Below are 20,079 nucleotides of genomic sequence, written 5' to 3'. Positions count from 1 at the left end.
ACCAGAGGGCTCATCCCCTGGAGTCCCACAGGCTGAGAAAGGCACTCTGGAGACCTGTAATAAAGGACTACGGTCGCACGTTACTTTGAGCTTACAGTATCTGGTCAGATTCTTTATTCGAGACATAACACGGACGGATTACATCCGCGCATTTTAAAAGAACCTAGGGAAGAGATAGCAGAGGCATTACTACACATATTTAGTAATTTGTTAGAAAACGGTGTAGTACCAGAGGACTAGTGGATTGCTAATGTAATACCTATATTTAAGAAGGGAAATAGAACATGTCCAGGGAAATATAGACCAGTCAGCTTTACATCGGTGGTAGGAAAATAATGGAATTCCTTCTAAAAATAAAAATCGAAGAACATATAGAAACCAAAAATATAATAATAAATAGTCAGCATGGATTTCAAAAGGGAAAGTCTTGCTTAACCAACCTCATTGAATTCTTTGAAATGGTAACAGAGAGAGTAGACAGGGGTAATGAAGTAGATGTAATTATCTAGATTTTCAAAAAGTCTTCGATAAGGTACCACATAATAGATTAATGAATAAGGTCAGGGAATGAGGAGTCAGAGGACAAGTAGCAGAATGGATCACTAGCTGGCTTTAAGACAGTAAGCAGGGAGTAGGGGTAAAGGGTAGCTATTCACAGTGGCAGAAGGTGGGTAGTGGTGTTCCACAGGGAACACTTGTTCACAATTTATATTCACAATTTAGACTTTGGAATCAAAAACACAATTTCTAAATTTGCAGAAAACACCAAATCGTGGCGCTAGTCAATACTGATAGACTGCAACAAATTATAAGAGGACATTAATAAATTTGTAGAATAGGCATATAATTGGCAAATTAAAATTCAGCGTGTGAGATATTACATTTTGGTGAGAAAAATAGGAAGGTCATATATTATTTGGAAAATAAGAATCAAAATGGGGTAGAGGAACAAAGGGATCTTCAAGTACAAATACACAAATCACTAAAAGCAGCGACACAGGCTAACAAGACCATAAAAAAGCAAACCAAGCACTAGGGTTTATTTCTAAAGGGACAGAATTGAAAAGTTGTGACGTTATGCTAAACTCGTATCGAATGTTGGTTAGACGACACTTGGAGAATGGCGTACAATTCTGGTCGCCATATTATAAAAAGGACATAGAGGCACTGGAGAGGGGGCAGAGAAGATTTACAAGGATGATACCAGAAAGGCGAGGGTATACTTGTCAGGAAAGGATGAACAGGCTGGGCCTCTTTTCTCTTGAAAAGAAAAGGCTGAGGGGTGACCTTAGAGGTTTTTTAAATCGTGAAAGGTTTTGATAGAGTAGACACAGAGAGAATGTTTCCACTTGTGGGGAAGAGCAAAACTAGAGGCCATCAATGTAAGATAGTCACCAAGAAATCCAATAGGGAATTCGGAAGAAACGCCTTTACCCAGGGAGTGGTGACAATGTGGAACTCGCTACCACAGGGAATAGTTTAACGCGAATAGGATAGGTGCATTTAAGAAGCGGTTAGATAAGCATATGAGTGAGAAGGGAATAGAGGGTTATGCTGATAGATTTAGATGAGGAAAGATGGGAGGAGGCTCGAATGGAGCATAAACGCCGGCATGGACTGGTTGGGTCGAATGGTCTGTTTCTGTGCTGTATATCTTATGTTATCCTATGTAACCTTCTGACTCAAATCTAATCTTCTCCTTATCTGATGTCGGCTCAAGCATCCTTTCAATAAAATACTACTGGACAGTGATCAAGACCAGAAACCCTAACAGATTTATCTCCTCTCAACTGGAGCCACAAAGATCAACTGCAGCACCCCAACTGCTACGCCAGCAGAGATCAGTTAACTTCGGGGAGACTAGAACTAGGGGGCACAGCCTCAAAATACAGGGGAGCCAATTTAAAACCGAGTTGAGAGGAATTTCTTCTCCCAGAGGGTTGTGAATCTGTGGAATTCTCTGTCCAAGGAAGCAGTTGAGGCTAGCTCATTGAATGTACTCAAATCACAGATAGATAGATTTTTAACCAATAAGGGAATTAAGTGTTACGGGGAGCGGGCGGGTAAATGGAGCTGAGTCCACGGCCAGATCAGCCATGATCTTGTTAAATGGCGGAGCAGGCTCGAGGGGCTGGATGGCCTACTCCTGTTCCTAATTCTTATGTAGCACAGATTGGAAATCAAACCTGGGGCTTTCTCGTCTGTGTGGCTTAGTGTCCACTGACTACACTTATCAGCCCATGGGAGAAGCCCTATTATACCTTATATGAAATGCCTCACTGATAGACATGCAACTATGGTTTAGCAATCATCATAGGCAATCCCTCGAGTCAAGGATGACTTGCTTCCACGTCAAAAAGTTCACAGGTGTTTAAATGAAGGACCTAAACTTCCAGGTCCCAAACTAAATCCTGAAGGGTGGAAGATGCCTGTGTGTGGATTTTTTTTTACGTGTGGTGACCGTTGCACACCAGCCACCACACGGACTTGATAGAGCTAGGTCTTGGTCCAGTGGCAAGGATTAACCAAGACGACTGGAGACCAGCTCTGCTGCATGGACCTAGTGCGCATACATATTGCAGCGTGTATTACCAAACCTATTTTCTGGAAATAGTTACCATTTTAGACCAACTTATGGAACTTTTACCAAGATCATAAAGCTGCAACAGCAGCTCCACAGAAAACAAAACCTGGGCAAAATAGGCAAGATGCAAATTGTCCACTAAATGCTCAAAAACTCAAAATTTTCTTCACTTTGCCAAGACACTTAAAACTTCAGAAGCTTTGTGCAAGATGCTTTATGCAAGTGCCACATTGGGAATGTTTCCTGAGATGAGGTTGAAGTACTGTAGCACAGGTTGAGAAATCAATTTTGCCAACTGTTTTAATTGGCCAACAGGTTTAATGGCGATTCAGGGGAACCTGAATTGGAAATATACTGCTTTTAACTGAATTTGGGATGGGAACTACAGTGAGAAAAAGAAAGAAATGGATAGCATTAAAAATGACTTCAAAACCTGGAATGATTAAGGGAAGAAGAGCTTGAGTTTTAATTCCAGTCCATATAATTGACCCCTTGATAGTCTTTCCCATAATACTAGCTTTCTGCCAAACTACAGATTTTACAGATCCTATTAATAGTAGACAAAATAGCTTTTATGTTTTGATTCCTCTTCCATTCTTCAAATCAAAAAAACTAAGTTGCAGCCTCATTTATTAAATGTAAAGGCTGTGCAGTGGCTAGAGAATGGTGGTTTGCAGATTCATGCCTGTGAAGCCTTCATTGAGTAAGTTATCGAAGGTGAAACACTGTGCTGTTTAATGGTGCTTCCTCATTATTCGACCAGAATAAGTATCAAAGCTCTAGAGAAGTGGTGTCGTGGTTATGTTAGTGGACCAGTAATCCAAAGAATGAGAGTTCAAATCCTACGATGGCAATTTGAGAAACTGAAGTTAGAAATAGAATTGGACATTTTTAAAAAGCTGTAACCAATAAAAGTAACCATGAAGCTGTCAGCTTGTTGTAAAACTCAATTGACTCACTAATGTCTTTTAGGGAGGAAATCTGTTGTCCTTACCCAGTCTGGCCTATATGTGACTCCAAATCCACAGCAATGTGATTAACTCTTAACTGCCTTATGAAATGGCCTACCAAGCCACTCAGTTGTATCAAACTGCTACAGATGGTCCATCACCACTTTCTCAAGGGCAGCTAGGATGGGCTATAAATGCCAGCCTTGCCAGCGATGCCCATATCCCGAGAGTGAATTTAAAAAAAAAAGGCTTTATACTTTTAAATCACAGGAAAAGTCGTCAGGCAGAAACTTTAGATCCTCATCAAGAAACAAAACTGACAGCATATCACCACTGAAAATAAAGCGTCAAGCAACAACTGACCACTGTTATAGTAAGATTTCACAAACATGAATTTCCTCCCTGTAATGAATGTAATGACTCAAAAGACTTGTTACCGTAAACTGCCTCAGGTGTAAACCTGATCCAACTTTATTCGCATCCAAAGTAACCCCCGTGACATGGTACCCGCGCTTATATACCAGAGACCGCGCATGTGCGCGTACAGCCCGATGACCGACAGTGGTGCCCCCTGGTGTCTGGTGACCCCAAGCATAAATATATAACAACATCTCCTTTCAAGATCTTAATATCAGTCTTTTTAAAAATTAAGACGGTCTGGGACTTTCCGCTCACGAGTTGATCGTCTCAGTTCAACTTCAGTTCGAGGCGAGCGTTCTGAGTCAGTTGAGACTGAAGGCTGAGTAACCGATCTGATGGGAGTGGTAATGACCACATCAGAGACTGGAGGTCCAGTTTCAATAATGACAGCAAAGTCCTCTGATGAATGAACATTGGTTGGTTGGTTACTGACTGCATCTTCCTCAAGCAGTTCCAGTTCATCCATGTGCCGCAGTTTTATCTGATCAACATGTTTCCTGCATGTTTGCCCATTCTTGAGCACGACAATAAACACTCTGTTACCCTCCTTGGCTGTAACAGTACCGGCGATCCACTTTGGACCTTGACCATAGTTCAGTACATAAACCGGATCGTTGACAGAGATGTCACGTGACACAGCAGCATGCTCATGATACCCTTGCTGACTTTGACATCTGTTTTCAACGCGATCATTCAAATCGGGATGAACAAGAGAGTTCTTGGTCTTGAGATTTCTCTTCATCAGTAGTTCAGCAGGGGAGACCCCAGTAAGCATATGAGGTCTGGTCCTGTAACTGAGCAGTATTCAGGACAAGTGAGTCTGCAGTGAACCCTGAGTTACACGTTTCATACTCTGCTTGATCGTTTGAACAGCACGCTCTGCTTGACCATTAGAAGCAGGTTTGAATGGGGCTGATCTCACATGTTTAATACCATTGAGTTTCATGAACTCTTGAAACTCCAGATTTGTGAAGCAAGATCCGTTGTCGCTCACATCAATGTCAGGCAAACCATGAGTAGCAAACATGACACAAAGGTTCTCAATAGTAGCTGTAGATGTACTGGATGACATAATAATACACTCTATCTACTTTGAATATACATTCACCACAACAAAAAACATTTTTCCCAGGAAAGGGCCCGCAAAATTGATGTGGATCCTCGACCATGGTTTAGATGGCCACGACCAAAGACTCAGTGGAGATTCTGCTGGTACTTTACTTAGCTGCATGCAAGTGTTGCACTGATGCACATATGATTCCAGATCAGAGTCAATTCCAGGCCACCATACATGAGCCCTAGCAATGGCTTTCATCATGACAATATCAGGATGAGTGCTATGTAGTTCACGTACAAATTTTTCTCCACCTTTCTTAGGCATAACATCACGATTACTCCACAGTAAACAATCTGACTGAATGGACAGTTCATCTTGTGCCGGTTGTAAGGTTTGGTCTCATCACACATTTCCATAGGTATAGCAGACCAATCATCACTGAGGACACAATGTTTCACAGCCGATAAAATAGGGTCATGGCTGGTCCAGATCCTAACTTGTTGAGCAGTGACAGGAGTTCCTTCACTCTCAAAAGCATCCATTACTAACAGTAGATCTGCAGGTTGAGGCGTCTCCACCTCAGGTGTGCGCATCGGCACAATTCTCACTGCCAGGTCTATGACATAATCATAGGCAGACAATGTCAATGCCTACCTCTGGATATGGACGATACATTGGTATTAATACTTTTGTTTTCCGAAAACCATGAAATGTGTAGCTTATGATTCGTTTCGAGTTCAAAACGAAGACCAAACAGGTACCGATGCATCTTTTTGACCCCATACACAAAGCTTCTTTTTCTACTATGCTGTAAGCCCTTTCCACCTTTGACAAACTTCTCGAAGCATACGCAACAGATTGTAGCTTTCCCGACTAATTTGCTTGTTGGAGTACTCAGCTAACCCTATATAATGAAGCATCACAGGCCAATACAAGACGCTTACACGGATCATAATGGACAAGCAACTTGTTTGAACAGAGCAGATTCTTAGCTTTCTCAAAGCCTCTATCTTGAGACACACCCCAGACCCAGTTGTCGCCTTTTCTGAGGAGCACGTGCAGTGGCTCTAACAAAGTGCTCAATCTGGGTAAGAAATTACCAAAGTAGTTGAGTAGCCCAAGAAATGAACCCAGCTCTGTCACATTCTGAGGCCTGGGTGCATTTTTGATGGCCTTGGTTTTCGAATCAGTAGGCCTGATGCCATCAGCAGCAATCTTCCTTCCCAGGAATTCAACTTCAGCTGCCATGAAGACACACTTCGAACGTTTCAGCCTGAGTCCTACTTTGTCCAGATGATGTAGGACTTCTTCAAGATTGTTCAGATGTTCAGTAGTGTCGCGACCTGTGACCAGAATGCCATCTTGAAACACGACAGTTCTAGGAACGGACTTCAGTAGACTCTCCATATTCCTCTGAAATATGGCTGCAGCTGAATGAATTCCAAAAGGACACCTGTTGTAGACAAACAGTCCTTTATGGGTGTTGATGCAGGTGAGTTTCTTCGAAGTGTCGACAGGCCAACATCAGATCCTGTGTCATATAGGCTGACGTCAGATCCAGTTTAGTGAACGACTTTCCACCAGCCAGCATGGCAAACAGGTCAACAGCCTTCGGTAACGAGTACTGATCCTGTTTCGAAATCGGTTAATCGTAACCTTGTAGTCTCCACAAATCCTGACAGTGCCATCACTCTTCAACACCGGAATAATAGGACTGGCCCACTCGTTAAACTCGACCGGTGATATGAGCTCTTTACCTTGGAGTCTGTCGAGCTCAATTTCAACCTTCTCCCTCATCATGTAGGGAACAGACTGAGCTTTATGATAGACAGGCCTTGCATCAGAATCCAGGTGAATCTGCACCTTAGCTCCAGTAAAATTACCAATGCCCGGTTCAAACAAAGAAGGAAACTTCTTCAACACTTGAGCACATGAAGTGTCATCCACCGATAATAACGCTTTGATATCATTCCAATTCCACTTGATTTTATTGAGCCAATTCCTGCCGAACAGCATTGGACCATTGCCTGGGACGATCCATAACGGTAGAGCATGAACCACACCACCATATGACACCTTGACTACTGCACTGTCAATCACCGGTATGAGTTCCTTAGTGTAAGTATGCAACTTGGTATTGACTGGACTCAGCTTAGGCTTCACAGCCTCAGTGTCCCACAGCTTGTCGAATGTCCTTTGGTTAATTATCGACTGACTCGCATCCGTGTCCAACTCCATTGATACAGGCACGCCATTCAGCTTTACATTAACCATTATCGGCTGACTCCTTCCCGAGAACGAATACAGACCAAACATTTCTTCCTCGGGTTGTGTATCCGGGCCAGCACTGGACTGGTCATCATCAGTAATGTGATGAGCAGCAGCATGCTTGTTCAGTTGTGGGCACGTTCTCTGAAGATGCCCCACTTTCGAATAGCCATTATAGGAGTACTGTTTAAACTGACACTGATGAGGCCAACAGGGTGAAATCAGATTCATATCAGTTGGCGGACTTTGAGCAGCTACAGGTTTCACATAAGCAGTCGAGTAGGCCCTGCCATAAGCAGCTCTGCTAGATGACAACACAATCTTGTTTACAGTACTTGCCGTGGAACTCCAACTCTTCGATGATATCTGCCTCAAATTATCATCAGTCGTCATTTATGCCATGCCTGCTCAGATCCAGCTTCTCTTTGGCCAATAACTTCCAAAGAATCACATCATGGTTGATGCCTTTCACAAAGAAATCTTGCAGCATGTTTTCCAACACGTTTCCAAACTTACACGGCTCAGCAAAACATCACAGGTTGCCGCTGAATCTCCCGACACATCCTAGCCCTCAGCACGAACATGCATGTAGAAGCGATAGCGTGAGATGATCCCCTCTTTTGGCTGAAGATGGTCACGCACTAAAGCACACAAATCCCCATATTCTTTGCCCGTTGGACATAAAGGTGAGAGAAGATTCTTCACGAGGCCATAAATTTTTGGACCACAAACGGTGAGGAAAGCCGCCCTGTGCCGAACTGCGTCAGCCTCTCCCTCCATTTTGTTGGCCACAAAATACCGATCCAGGCGGTCAATAAAATCTGCCCAATCCTCGCCATCCGCGAATCTCTCCAGAATTCCAACAGTACCCATTGTACATGCGAAGGTTCTTAAGTTACCTCGTCGCCAAATGTAATGAACGTAATTACTCAAAAGACTTGTTACTGTAAAACTGCCTCAGGTGTAAACCTGATCCAACTTTATTCGCGCCCAAAGTAACCACCCCGTGACATCGTACCCGCGCTTATATACCAGTGACCGCGCACGCGTGCCTACAGCCCGATGACTTCTGACAGTGGCGCCCCCTGGTGTCTGGTGACCCCAAGCATAAATACATAATACCCCTACATCTACCTGTAGTCTAGTAGCCGCTCCATTAGGCGAGTTACTGACAATACGAAGGAAACACCAGTCTCTCGCCATGTTTCTTGTTCAATCTTCTCTAATAAGCTGTGAACACAAGGAAACAGAAAGCAGTGAGTTTCCCCTGCTGACAGCAAACCTCACCAAGCGCAGCCTGCAGTTATTTCAGTAACATATTCTTTAAATCTTAGATGCTTTAGTCTTACCTAGGATAAGGCCCAAAGAGCTGGGTTCTATTTCCAGGCAGCAGAAATTAAGCAAAGATAAGGAGGTTATCACATTAGTAGTGCATTATTAACACTCTCAGCAGTGAGCCAACAGATACCTACAACACTTAAAGTACAATTTCCTCAACATAAATTATTGCATTGCACAAAACAGAACTTTGACTGTGCCAACATTACCGGAAAGGTCACCATACTACTATTCCCACAAAGATGATCATACTTCTCTTCAAGGAAAAGTCATCATACCACCAGATAGGTCACTGTAGTAGAAAGGTCACTATACCAGGGAAGGTCACCATAAAGCCGCAAGTGGAAAGGTCACTTACCATTTTTCCTCAGAAATGAAATGCTGTTCCTGTTTTTTTTATTGTGGCCTGAACAGATGGAGATTAAAGCTGATACTTTGCCTGTCCGTCTGATAGTGTTTGTAACGGTATCAGGTATGTACCAACCCAACTCAGTGCTAATAATCAGCTCGGGGGTTAGATTAATTACAAAATACTGTATTTGAACATCACAGTCGGCAAACATAAGAACACAAGGAGTAGGAGCAGGAGTAGGTCACATGGCCCTTCAAGCCTGCTCCGCCATTCAATAAGATCATGATTGATCTTCGACCTCAACTCCACTTTCTCGCCTGATCCCCATATCCCTTGAATCCGCCAGAGTCCAAAAATCTATCTCAGCCTCAATTATACTCAAGTCAGCATCCACAGTACTTTGGGGCAGAGAATTCCAAAGATTCACAATCGAGTGAAGAAATTCCTCCTTATCTCGGTCTTAAATGGCCGACTCCTTATCCTGAGACTATGCCCCCGAGTTCTAGACTCTCCAGCCAGGGGGAAACAACCTCTCATCATCTACCCTGTCAATCCCCCTCAGAATCTTAAATGTTTCAATGAGATCACCTCTCATTCTTCTAAACCCCAATCTACTCAATCTCTCCTTGTAGGACAAGCCATCTCATCCCAGGAATTAATCTAGTGAACCTTTGTTGCACCACCTCTAAGGCATGTATGTCCTTTCTCAGATAAGGAGACCAAAACTGTGCACAGTACTCCAAATGTGGTCTCACCAAAGCCCTGTACAATTGTAGTAAGACTTCCTCACTCTTGTACTCCAACTCTTGAGCAATAAAGGCCAACATGCCATTTAACCTTCTGTATTGCTTGCTGTACCTGCATGCTAACTTTCTGTACTTTCCTGTACGAGGACACCTAAATCTCTCTGAACACCAACATTTAATAGTTGCTCACCATTTAAAACATATTCTGTTTTCCAATTCTTCCAGGGTAGATGATGAGAGGTTGATTCCCCTGGCTGGAGAGTCTAGAACTAGGGGGCATAGTCTCAGGATAAGGAGTCGGCCATTTAAGACCGAGATGAGGAGGAATTTCTTCAGTCAGGGTTGTGAATCTTTGGAATTCTCTGCCCCAAAGTGCTGTGGATGCTGACTCGAGTATATTTGAGGCTGAGATAGATTTTTGGACTCTGGGGAATCCAAGGGATATGGGGATCAGGCGCGAAAGTGGAGTTGAGGTCGAAGATCAGTCATGATCTTATTGAATGGCGGAGCAGGCTTGAATTGGTGTGTGACCTACTCCTCCTCACAGCTTACTTTCCCACCTAACTTTGTATGGTCAGTGAACTTAAATACATTGCACTCGGTCCCTTCATCAAGTCATTAATATAGATTGTAAATAGCTGAGGCCCAAGCACTGACCCTTACAGCACCGCACTAGTTACAGCCTGGCACCCTGAAAATGACCGTTTATCCCTACTCTCTGTTTTCTGTCTGTTAAGCAATCATGTTAATATATTATCCCCAACCCCATGAGCCCTTATCTTGAATAGCAACCTTTTATGTGGCACCTTATCAAATGCATTTTGGAAATCGAAATATTCTACACCCACTGATTCCCCTTTATCTTCCCTGCTAGTTACATCCTCAAAAAACTGTAATAAATTTGTTAAACACTATTTCCGTTTCGTAAAACCATGCTGACTCTACCTAATCATTATCTAAGTGCTCTGTTACCATATCCTTAATAATGGACTCCAGTGGTTTCCTGATGACTGATATCAGACTAACTGGCCTGCAAGTTCCGTGTTTTCTCTCTCCCTCCTTTCTTGAATAGCAAGGTTGCATTTACTACCTTCCAATCCGCTGGGACAGTTCCTGAATCTAGGGACTTTTGGAAGTTCACAGCCAATGCATCCATTATCTCTACAGTCACCTCTTTTAAAACCCTAGGATGTACGCCATCAGGTCCAGGGGATTTGTTGGCTTTTAGTCCCATTAGTTTTTCCAAGTACTTCTTCGCTACTGATATTAATTACTTTAAGTTCCTCACTCTTATTAGCCCCTTAGTTCCCCAATATTTTTGGGATGCTTTTTGTGTCTTCTACTGTGAAGACAGATACAAAATATTTGTTTAAAGCCTCTGCCATTTCCTTGTTCCCCATTATAATTGCTCCTGTCTCAGCCTCGAAGGGACCAATGCTTACCTTTGCTACTCCCTTCCTTTTTACATATTTGTAGAAGCTCTTACAATCGTTTTTTATATTTCTTGCTAGTTTACTCTCATTCTATTTTCTCCCTTTATATCCATTTTTTGGTCATCCTTTACTGTTTTCTAAAGCTCCCCTAATCCTCAAGTTTACTACTATTCTTCAAACAGTATAAGCCTCTTCTTTTAATTTAATACTATCCTTAACTTCTTTAGTTAGCCACGGATGGATCACTTTTCCCATGCAATTTTTATTTCACAATGGAATATATATTCCTTGAGAATTTTAGAATATTTCTTTAAATGTTTGCCACTGCTTTTCTACTGTCCTACCTTTTAATTTAATTTCCCATCTACCTTAACTAACTCACGCCTCATACCTATGTAATTGGCTTTTTTTCATAGGATCATACAGGATATATGGCACAGCAACGGGCCATTCAGCCCAACCAGTCCAGACCGGCGTTTATGCTCCACTCGAGCCTCCTCCTATCTTTCCTCATCTAACTTTATCTGCATAACCCTCTATTCCCTTCTCCCTCATATATATACTTGTCTAGCCTCCCCTTAAATGCATCTATACTATTAGCCTCAACTACTCCATGTGGTAGCGAGTTCCACATTCTCACCAATCTTTGGTTAAAGACATTTCTTCTGGAATCCCTATTGGATTTCATGGTGATGATCTTATATTGATGTTCTCTAGTTATGCTCTTCCCCACAAGTGGAAACACTCTCTCTGTATCTACTCTATCAAAACCTTTCATAATTTTAAAGACCTCTATTAGGTCACCCCTCAGCCTTCTTTTTTCAAGCAAAAATAGATCCAGTCTGTTCATCCTTTCCTGATAGGTATATCCTCACATTTCTGGTATCATCCTTGTAAATCTTCTCTGCACCCGCTCTATGGGCCTGAAATTCCAGCCTTCCCAGGTCCGTACGGAGTGCGTTCAAACCTGGGAAGGCATCGCAAAAACCATTTTACAGCACGCGATGTGCATGCACCAAAAAAACGGCTTTTCCGATGTGTCAAGTTCTGGCTTGACAGATCACACGCATCTCGGCAGCAAGGACATTCGCATGGGCAAGACTGCGCTAATTGCCCATCTCTTGCCCAGCGTAAGAGTTTTAAAACATATAAAACACATATAAAAATAACATTTAAAAACACATTTTTATGTTAAAAACTCTGCCCACTAAGGTAAGTTTATTTTAAACCCTGATTACAAAACTTTAAAAAAATTGGAAAAATATATTTTTTCTAACACATTTATTAACTTTAATTTCAATTAATTTTAATTATGTGAGGTGTATTTTTTTTAGTGTGTTTGTTTTTTTTTCTCATTTATAGCAATGAGAACTTGTAGATATGGAGTTCCCATTGCTTTAATGAGAAAACTTTACCTGATTGGTTGTGCAGTCACACGTGACTGCACCTTCTACGTTCGGACCTCGAGGACGGGAACGCGCTTCAAAGCGTGGGAAGAGAAGACCTCCCCACCAGAATCGTAGGCACCTCCAGGACCACCAGGTAATTTCGTAAAAATTCTCGGGTCGGAGGCGTTCATCTGAAAGAAGCCTCTGATTGGAATTTCAGGCCCAATATCCCTTTTATAATATGCCGACCAGAATTATATGCAGTACTCCACGTGTGGTCTAACTAAAGTTCGATACAAGTTTAGCATAACTTCACTACTTTTCAATTCTATACCTCTAGAAATAAACTCTGGTTTGCTTTTTTTATGGCCTTGTTAACTTGTGTTGGTACTTTTAGTAATTTGTGTATTTGTAGTCTGAGATCCTTTTGTTCCTCTACCCCACCCAGACTCACACTCTCCAAGTAATGTGACCTCTTCCTACCAAAATGTAGTACCTTACATTTATGTATTGAATTTCATTTGCCAATTATATGCACATTCTGCAAATTTATTAATGTGTTCCTGTAATTTGTAGCATTCCTCCTCAGTATTAACTATCCGCCCAATTTGGTGTCATCCACAAATTTAGAAATTGTGATTTTGATTCCAAAGTCTGAATCGTTATATAAATTGTGAATAACAGTGGTCCCTGCACTGGTCCCGGTGGAACACCACCTTCTACCACCCCTACTCTCTGCTTTCTGTCTTGAAGCTAGCTAGCTATCCATTCTGCTACTTGTTCTGATTCTGCATTCTCTGACCTTGTTCATTAGTCTATTATGCGGCATCTTATCGAAGGCTTTTTGAAAAACTAGATAATTTATATCGACTGCATTACTCGTCTATTTGTTCTGTTACCTCTTAAAAAATTCAATGAGGTTGGTCAAGCAAGAGTTTCCCTTTTGAAATCCATGCTGACTATTCATGATTATATTTTTAGCTTCTAGGTGTTCTTCTATTTTCTCCTTTAGAAGGGATTCCATTATTTTCCTACTACCGATGTTAAGCTGACTGGTCTATAGTTCCCTAGACATGTTCCAGCTTCCTTCTTAATTATAGGTATTATGTTAGCTATCCACCAGTTCTCTGGCACTACAGCTTTTTCTAATAAGTTGTTAAATATGTGTAATAATGCCTCTGCTATCACTTTCCTAAATTCTTTTAAAATACGGGGATGTAATCCATCTGGACCAGGGTTTTTTCCTCTATGATTTTGATTAGCTTATGAAATATATCTCCTCTTTTTATTTAAGTTTAATACTCTCGTTTTGGACTTAAGTATTTCACTCTCAAACTCAACGTGAAATTTTATCATATTATAATCACTCTTCTCCAGAGGATCCTTTACTATGAGATTACTAATGAATTCTGTTTCATTACACAATACAAGATCTAAAATAGCCTGTTCCCTGGTTGGTTCCATGATGTATTGTTCTAATTAACTGTCTCGGATACATTCCATGAACTCGTCCTCCAGACTACCTTTGCCAATTTGATTTGCCCAGTCTATAAGAAGATTCAAGTCTTCATGATTACTGTATTACATTTGTTACAAGCTCCTGTTATTTGTTGATCAATCTATCCACAGTATAGCTACTGTTTGGGGGCCTATAAATGAATCCTATCAGTGTTTTCTGCCCCTTGTTATTTCTTATCTCCACCCATACTGATTCTACTCCCTAATCTTCCGAGCTAAGATCCTTTCTCACGACTGTTCTCCTTAGTCTCTAAATTGTCAGACTGCTTGTCCGACATCCAGTTCTGGATGAGCAGAAATTTTCTCCAATTGAATTATGGGAAGACCGATGCCATTGTTTTCGGTCCCTGCCACAAATTCCGTTCCCTAGCCACCAACTCCAGTCCTCTCCCCAAACTCTGTCTGAGGCTGATCCAGACTGTTTGACCCCGGGATGAGCTTTCGACTGCATATGCGCAAAGACCGCCTATTTCTACCTCCGTAACATCGTCTATCTCTGCCCTTGCCTCAGCTTATCCGCTGCTGAAGCCCTTATCCATGCCTTTGTTGCCCCTAGAGTATTCCAACGCACTACTGGCTGGCCTCCCACATTCTACCCTGCATAAACTAGAGGCGAATCCAAAACTCGGCTGCCCATGTCCTAACTCGCTGCAAGTCCCGTTCACCCATCACCCCTGTGCTCGCTGACCTACATTGGCTTCTGGTTAAGCAACGCCTCGATTTGAAAATTTTCATCCTTGTTTTCAAATTCCTCCATGGCCTTGCCTCTCCCTATCTCTGTAATCTCCTCCAGCCCCACAACTCCCCACCCGCCCCCCGAGATGTCTGTGCTCCTCTAATTCTGCCCTCTTGAGCATCCCTGATTATAATTGCTCAACCATTGGTGGCCGTGCCTTCTGTTGCCCAGGCCCTAAGCTCTGAAATACCCTGCCTAAACCTTTCTGCCTCTCTATCTCTCTTTCCTCCTTCAAGACGCTCCTTAAAACCTATCTCTTTGACCAATTCACCTGCCCTAATTTCTCCCTATGTAGCTCGGTGTCAAATTTTAAAGGCATTATATTAATACATGTTGCTGTTGTTGTTGTTGTTGTTATGTCATCCTTTACTATCAGGGCTATCACCCTCCTTTTCCATTCTGCTCGTCTTTTCTAAAAGTCAAGTATCTTGGAATATTTAGCTCCCAACCTTGGCCACCTTGCAACCACAACTCTGTTGCATGGGGCGGTGAAACTGTTGAAATTCAGCAGTTTGGGTTTTTTTTTGAGCGGGGCAGAAATGGCCCCATGAGGGGGTCTGGGTGGAGTGACTGCTGTAACAAGGCATCAGTGCCGCGCTGATGAAGCCATTGCGTTGGCGTGTCACAACTTCTCTTCCCTTCATTTAAAGGGAAGGGCCGCTGCTAACTCTGCAGCTACTTTAGTGGCAAACACTGGACCACTAGGGAGGGTTTCGGCCGGGCCAGCGGCCTGACACCCAAGAGGGGGTGGCAGGCTGCCTATTGGCGGCCTAGCTGAACCCGCGGCCATAATTTGACAAAAAAAGATAACATGGCTGCTGCGGCAGTGCGCCCTCCCCTTTAAGGGCGGCCGCGACGCCAAGCCACAGAGAGTGTACCAACACCAAAAGCTGTTGGGGGCACCGACCGGCGGCACAGCTGCTCCCACAGGATAATTCCAGGAAAGGGGCAATTTCCCAGGTGGCAATTTTGGGAAGGGATCCCGGCCAGTCAGTAAGGAGTCGGCGTGTGCACGCCGCAGCGGGAAAATGAGTGGAGCGGTTCCGGACACCACTCCAAAACTGAGGAAGGACAATTTTCAAAATGGCGGCCCCTCTGCAGAGACTTGGCGGCCATTCCACACCGACCCATGGCCACCGCTTTCAGGCCTTATAGAATGGGACAATTTAAGCCCCTTCATCTTTTTCAAATACCTTGATTTAATCTCTCATTTGAAGGACAGCATGTACAACAATCAACACAGGTGTTTAAGGTGATGAAAGGAGAACTGTGTTGGAGAGTCCAGAACAAGGGGTCATAAAGTTAAAGTTAGAACTAGGCCATTCACGGTTGAAGTCAGGAAGCACTTCATCACACAAAGGGTAGTGAAAATTTGGAACACTCTTCCTCAAAAGGTGGTACAGACTAGGTCAATTGAAAATGTCAAAACTGAAATTTTACTAGGTATAGGTATTAAGGGATATGAAACCAAGAGAGGCAAATGGAGTTAAGATACAGATCAGCCATGATCTAACTGAATGGTGGAACAGGCTCGAGGGGCTGAATGGCCTACTCCTGTTCCTATGTTCCTAACACGTTCGCAGGCTGCACGTCAATCAAGATTATGAACTCACGTCCTGGTGTGGGGCTCAAACCCAAAACTTTTGGATACAGAGACAAAAGCTAACAACTGGGCCAAAATGACATCTTCTGAAGTCTATATGTTCTCACTTTGTAGAATTCAATTTGAACAGAGCCATCATGTTTAAGACAATCGAGTAGAAAAACCCACACCAACTCTGGTGAAGGCTCGGTTGGTAAAATGCACTACATGGTGAGGTAATGAGCTGTACAGACCAGAAGGTTCAAGAAGATCCAGTCTATGCTCAGTTCGTTGATCTGAGCCAGTGCAGCATGTGGATGATGCAGTTAGCCTGAAGGCCCTGGGGCAAGGCTTCTGCTCCTGATCAATGCCCAATAACCCCTGCTGGAAGTGCACATGTGGACACTGGGTGAGAAGATCAGGTTTGGCTGCAATGTTTCCTCCTCATGGTCGCTACTTAGCGTTTAGATTAACAATTAAAAACTGGGCACCTGGGCAATATACTGCAGGATGACAGATGCTCATAGAGCCTTATTACATGAATACTCAGCATCTTCATAACAGGAGTGGGGAAGGAAAAACATTTTTTCTTAGGATTTTCCATGTAGACTAGATCTGGAATCGATAACTAAATGATCGATTTGTCATTGTACATAATTCTGTAACTACACAAGTGAGCATCAACACGATAGAGATGCTGCCCGATTCCATCACTACAAATAATCTTGACCCTCTCCTGCTGGTGTTGCTTTTCCCAAGGTACCTCCACTACTTCACCATTCTTCATGCGAACCTAACCAGTGTTGGCAAGCTATACCTTCATGGGCATCAAGCCCAACCATGTCCGTATCCAGCATCCATATGCATACACTTTCCAGCCGACTTGGACTAATTATGTTGGTGAGCTCAGATACAGGAGTCAGATTTTAATCTGGATAGAAATGTTCGGTAATCCATATGGGAACAGGCAAAAATGAACAAGTGCATTAGCACAGGCTACAAACAGAAAAGGACTTGGAAGTGATCATCTCAAAAAACATCAAGACAGTGCGACACAGTTATCAATAAGGCAGATTGGATACTGGAAAGCATCTGGAGGGCATTGCAATACAAGTCAAGGTAAATTACACAGATATTATACGGATCAATGAGGACGCCAGGTCTAATCACCCTAACTCAAAATGGATATGGACATGCATTAGAAAGGGTTCAGGGAACAGTTATCAGATTGACTCTTGGGTTTCGGGTACTAAGTTTTGAAGAAAGACTCAAACAGGTAAACTTATTTTCCTTGAAGAAAAAGTAGCAAAGTGACAAATAGAAATGTTTTGTACTCTGAAATGTAAATAGGGAAAAAAGATAAAAACATTGGAGTATCCTTGTTATTTTCCCCCTTCTCCTTAGCCACCTCTGATTCTCTCTCTTCCTCTTTCCTCCAATATACAGCTCTCACTCAAGTCTCTGGTACCCAATGATGTCCGCATGCACATATAACAGACCCACCATACTCATTAATGCCCCATATGCTTTCTATGTATCCTTTAATTCCCTTTGTGGTCTCCTTCTTTGCCAACCTTCCATTACCTAGTTAATCAATCAGTCAGTCATTCCTTCTTCTGAGTTCCCTGAGATACTTCCATTCACCTATCTGGCTCCTGATGTGTGCCCAAGTGTACTGCTTCCTTGGTAAGTAACTGGAGGTCTACTCTAGGGGATACAGTACCCTTTCACTATAACTAACTGGAGGTCCATGCTAGGCCATGCAGTACCTTTTCACTATAACTAACTGGAGGTCCATGCTAGGGGATTACATAGAAATACATAGGATATACCGCACAGAAACAGGCCATTTGGCCCAAACAGTCCATGCCAGCATTTATGCTTAACTCAAGCCCCCTCCGATCCTTCCTCATCTAACTCTATCAGCATAGCCCTCTATTCCCTTCTCCCTCATATGCTTATCTAGCTTCCCCTTAAATGCATCGATACTATTTGCTTCAACCACTCCCTGTGGTAGCGAGTTCCACATTCTCACCACTCACTGGGAAAATACATTTCTTCTGAATTCCTTATTTAATTTCTTGGTGACTATCTTATATTGATGGCCTACAGTTTTGCTCTTCCCACAAGTGGAAACACTCTGTGTCTACGCTATCGTAACCTTTCCTAATTTTAAATACCTCTATCAGGTCACCCCTTAGCTTTCCCTTTTCCAGAGAAAAGAGATCCCGCCTGTTATCCTTTCCTGATAGGTAGAATCTCACATTTCTGGCATCATCTTTGTAAATCTTCTCGATACCCTCTCCAGTGTCTGTATATCCTTTTTATAATATGGCGACCAGAACTGTACGCAGTACTCCAAGTGTGGTCTAATCAAGGTTCAATACAAGATTAGCATAACTTCTATATTTTTCCAATTTATTCCTCTAGAAATAAACCTAGTGCTTGGCTTGCTGTTATTATGACCTTATTAAACTGTGTCACTACTTTTAGTGATTTGCGTATTTGTACTCCCAAATCCCTTTGCTCTTAAGCACATTTAGATTCTTATTTTCCAAGTAATATGCGATCACCTTATTTTTCTTACCAAAATGTAACACCTCACACTTATCTATGTTGAAATTCATTTGCTAATTATATGCCCATTTTGCAAGTTAATTGCAGTCTCTTTGTAATTTGTTGCAGTCCTCCTCAGTATTGACTATTGCCCACCAACTGTCCCGCAGCACCCCCCCCACCCCACTCCCACCCCCAAATTTAGAAATCGTGTTTTCGATTCCAAAGCTGAAATCATTAATATTAATTGTGAACAACATTTGAGCCCACACAGATCTTTGTGGGACCCCACTTTCCACCATCTGCTGCTCTGAATAGCTACCCTTCACCCCTACTCTCTGCTTTCTGTCTTGCGGTCAGCTAGATATCCATTCTGCTACTTAACCCTTGACTCAGGATGCAGTATCCTTTCACTGAATGTAACTGGAGGTTCATGCTAGGGGATGCCGTATACTTTCACTGTCATAGAATCATAGAAATTTACAGCATGGAAGGAGGCCACTTCAGCCCGTCGTGTCCGTGCCGGCCGACAAAGAGCTATCCAGCTGAATCCCACTTTCCAGCTCTTGGTCCTAGCCTTGTAGGTTACGGCATTTTAAATACACAACAAGTACTTTTTAAAATGTGGGAGGGTTTTTGCCTCTACCACCCTTTCAGGCAGTGAGTTCCAGACCCCCACCACTATCCTCTGGGTGAAGAAATTTCCCCTCATATCTCCTCTAAACCTCCTATCAATAACTTTAAATCTATGCCCTCTGGTTGCTAAAGGAAATAGGTCCTTCATATCCACTCTATCTAAGCCTCTCATAATTGTATACACATCAATATGGTCTCCCTTCAGCCTCCGCTGTTCCAAAGAAAACAAATCCAGCCTATCCAATCTTTCCTAATAGCTAAAATTCTCCAGTCCAGGCAACATCCTCATCAATCTCCTTTGTACCCTGTCTAGTGAAATCACATATTTCCTGTAATGTAGTGACCAGAACTGCACGCAGTAGTCTAGCTGTGGCCTAACTAGTGTTTTATACAGTTCAAGCATAACCTCCCTGCTCTTGTATTCTATGCCTTGGCTAATAAAGGCAAGTTTCTGTATGCCTTCTTAACCACCTTATCCACCTGGCCTGCTACCTTCAGGGATCTGTGAACATGTA

The 20,079-nt window shown here is 42.7% G+C and overlaps 1 protein-coding gene across 11 annotated transcripts in view; it reads right to left on the bottom strand.

Annotated features, from left to right (window-relative positions):
- The window catches only part of dock3 (dedicator of cytokinesis 3), a 1,878,236-nt gene that overhangs the window by 421,187 nt on the left and 1,436,970 nt on the right, over nucleotides 1–20,079 (bottom strand). For all 11 annotated transcript variants that reach the window (XM_070895785.1, XM_070895788.1, XM_070895786.1 and 8 more), the window contains one exon: nucleotides 8,414–8,509. In XM_070895785.1, the coding sequence (XP_070751886.1) occupies nucleotides 8,414–8,509 (96 nt within the window). The remainder of the gene's footprint in view (nucleotides 1–8,413; nucleotides 8,510–20,079) is intronic.

This window comes from Pristiophorus japonicus, chromosome 12 (assembly GCF_044704955.1).
Source record: "Pristiophorus japonicus isolate sPriJap1 chromosome 12, sPriJap1.hap1, whole genome shotgun sequence".
NCBI classification, from domain to species: Eukaryota; Metazoa; Chordata; class Chondrichthyes; family Pristiophoridae; genus Pristiophorus; species Pristiophorus japonicus.
This window is presented reverse-complemented; position numbering and strand designations above follow the sequence as displayed.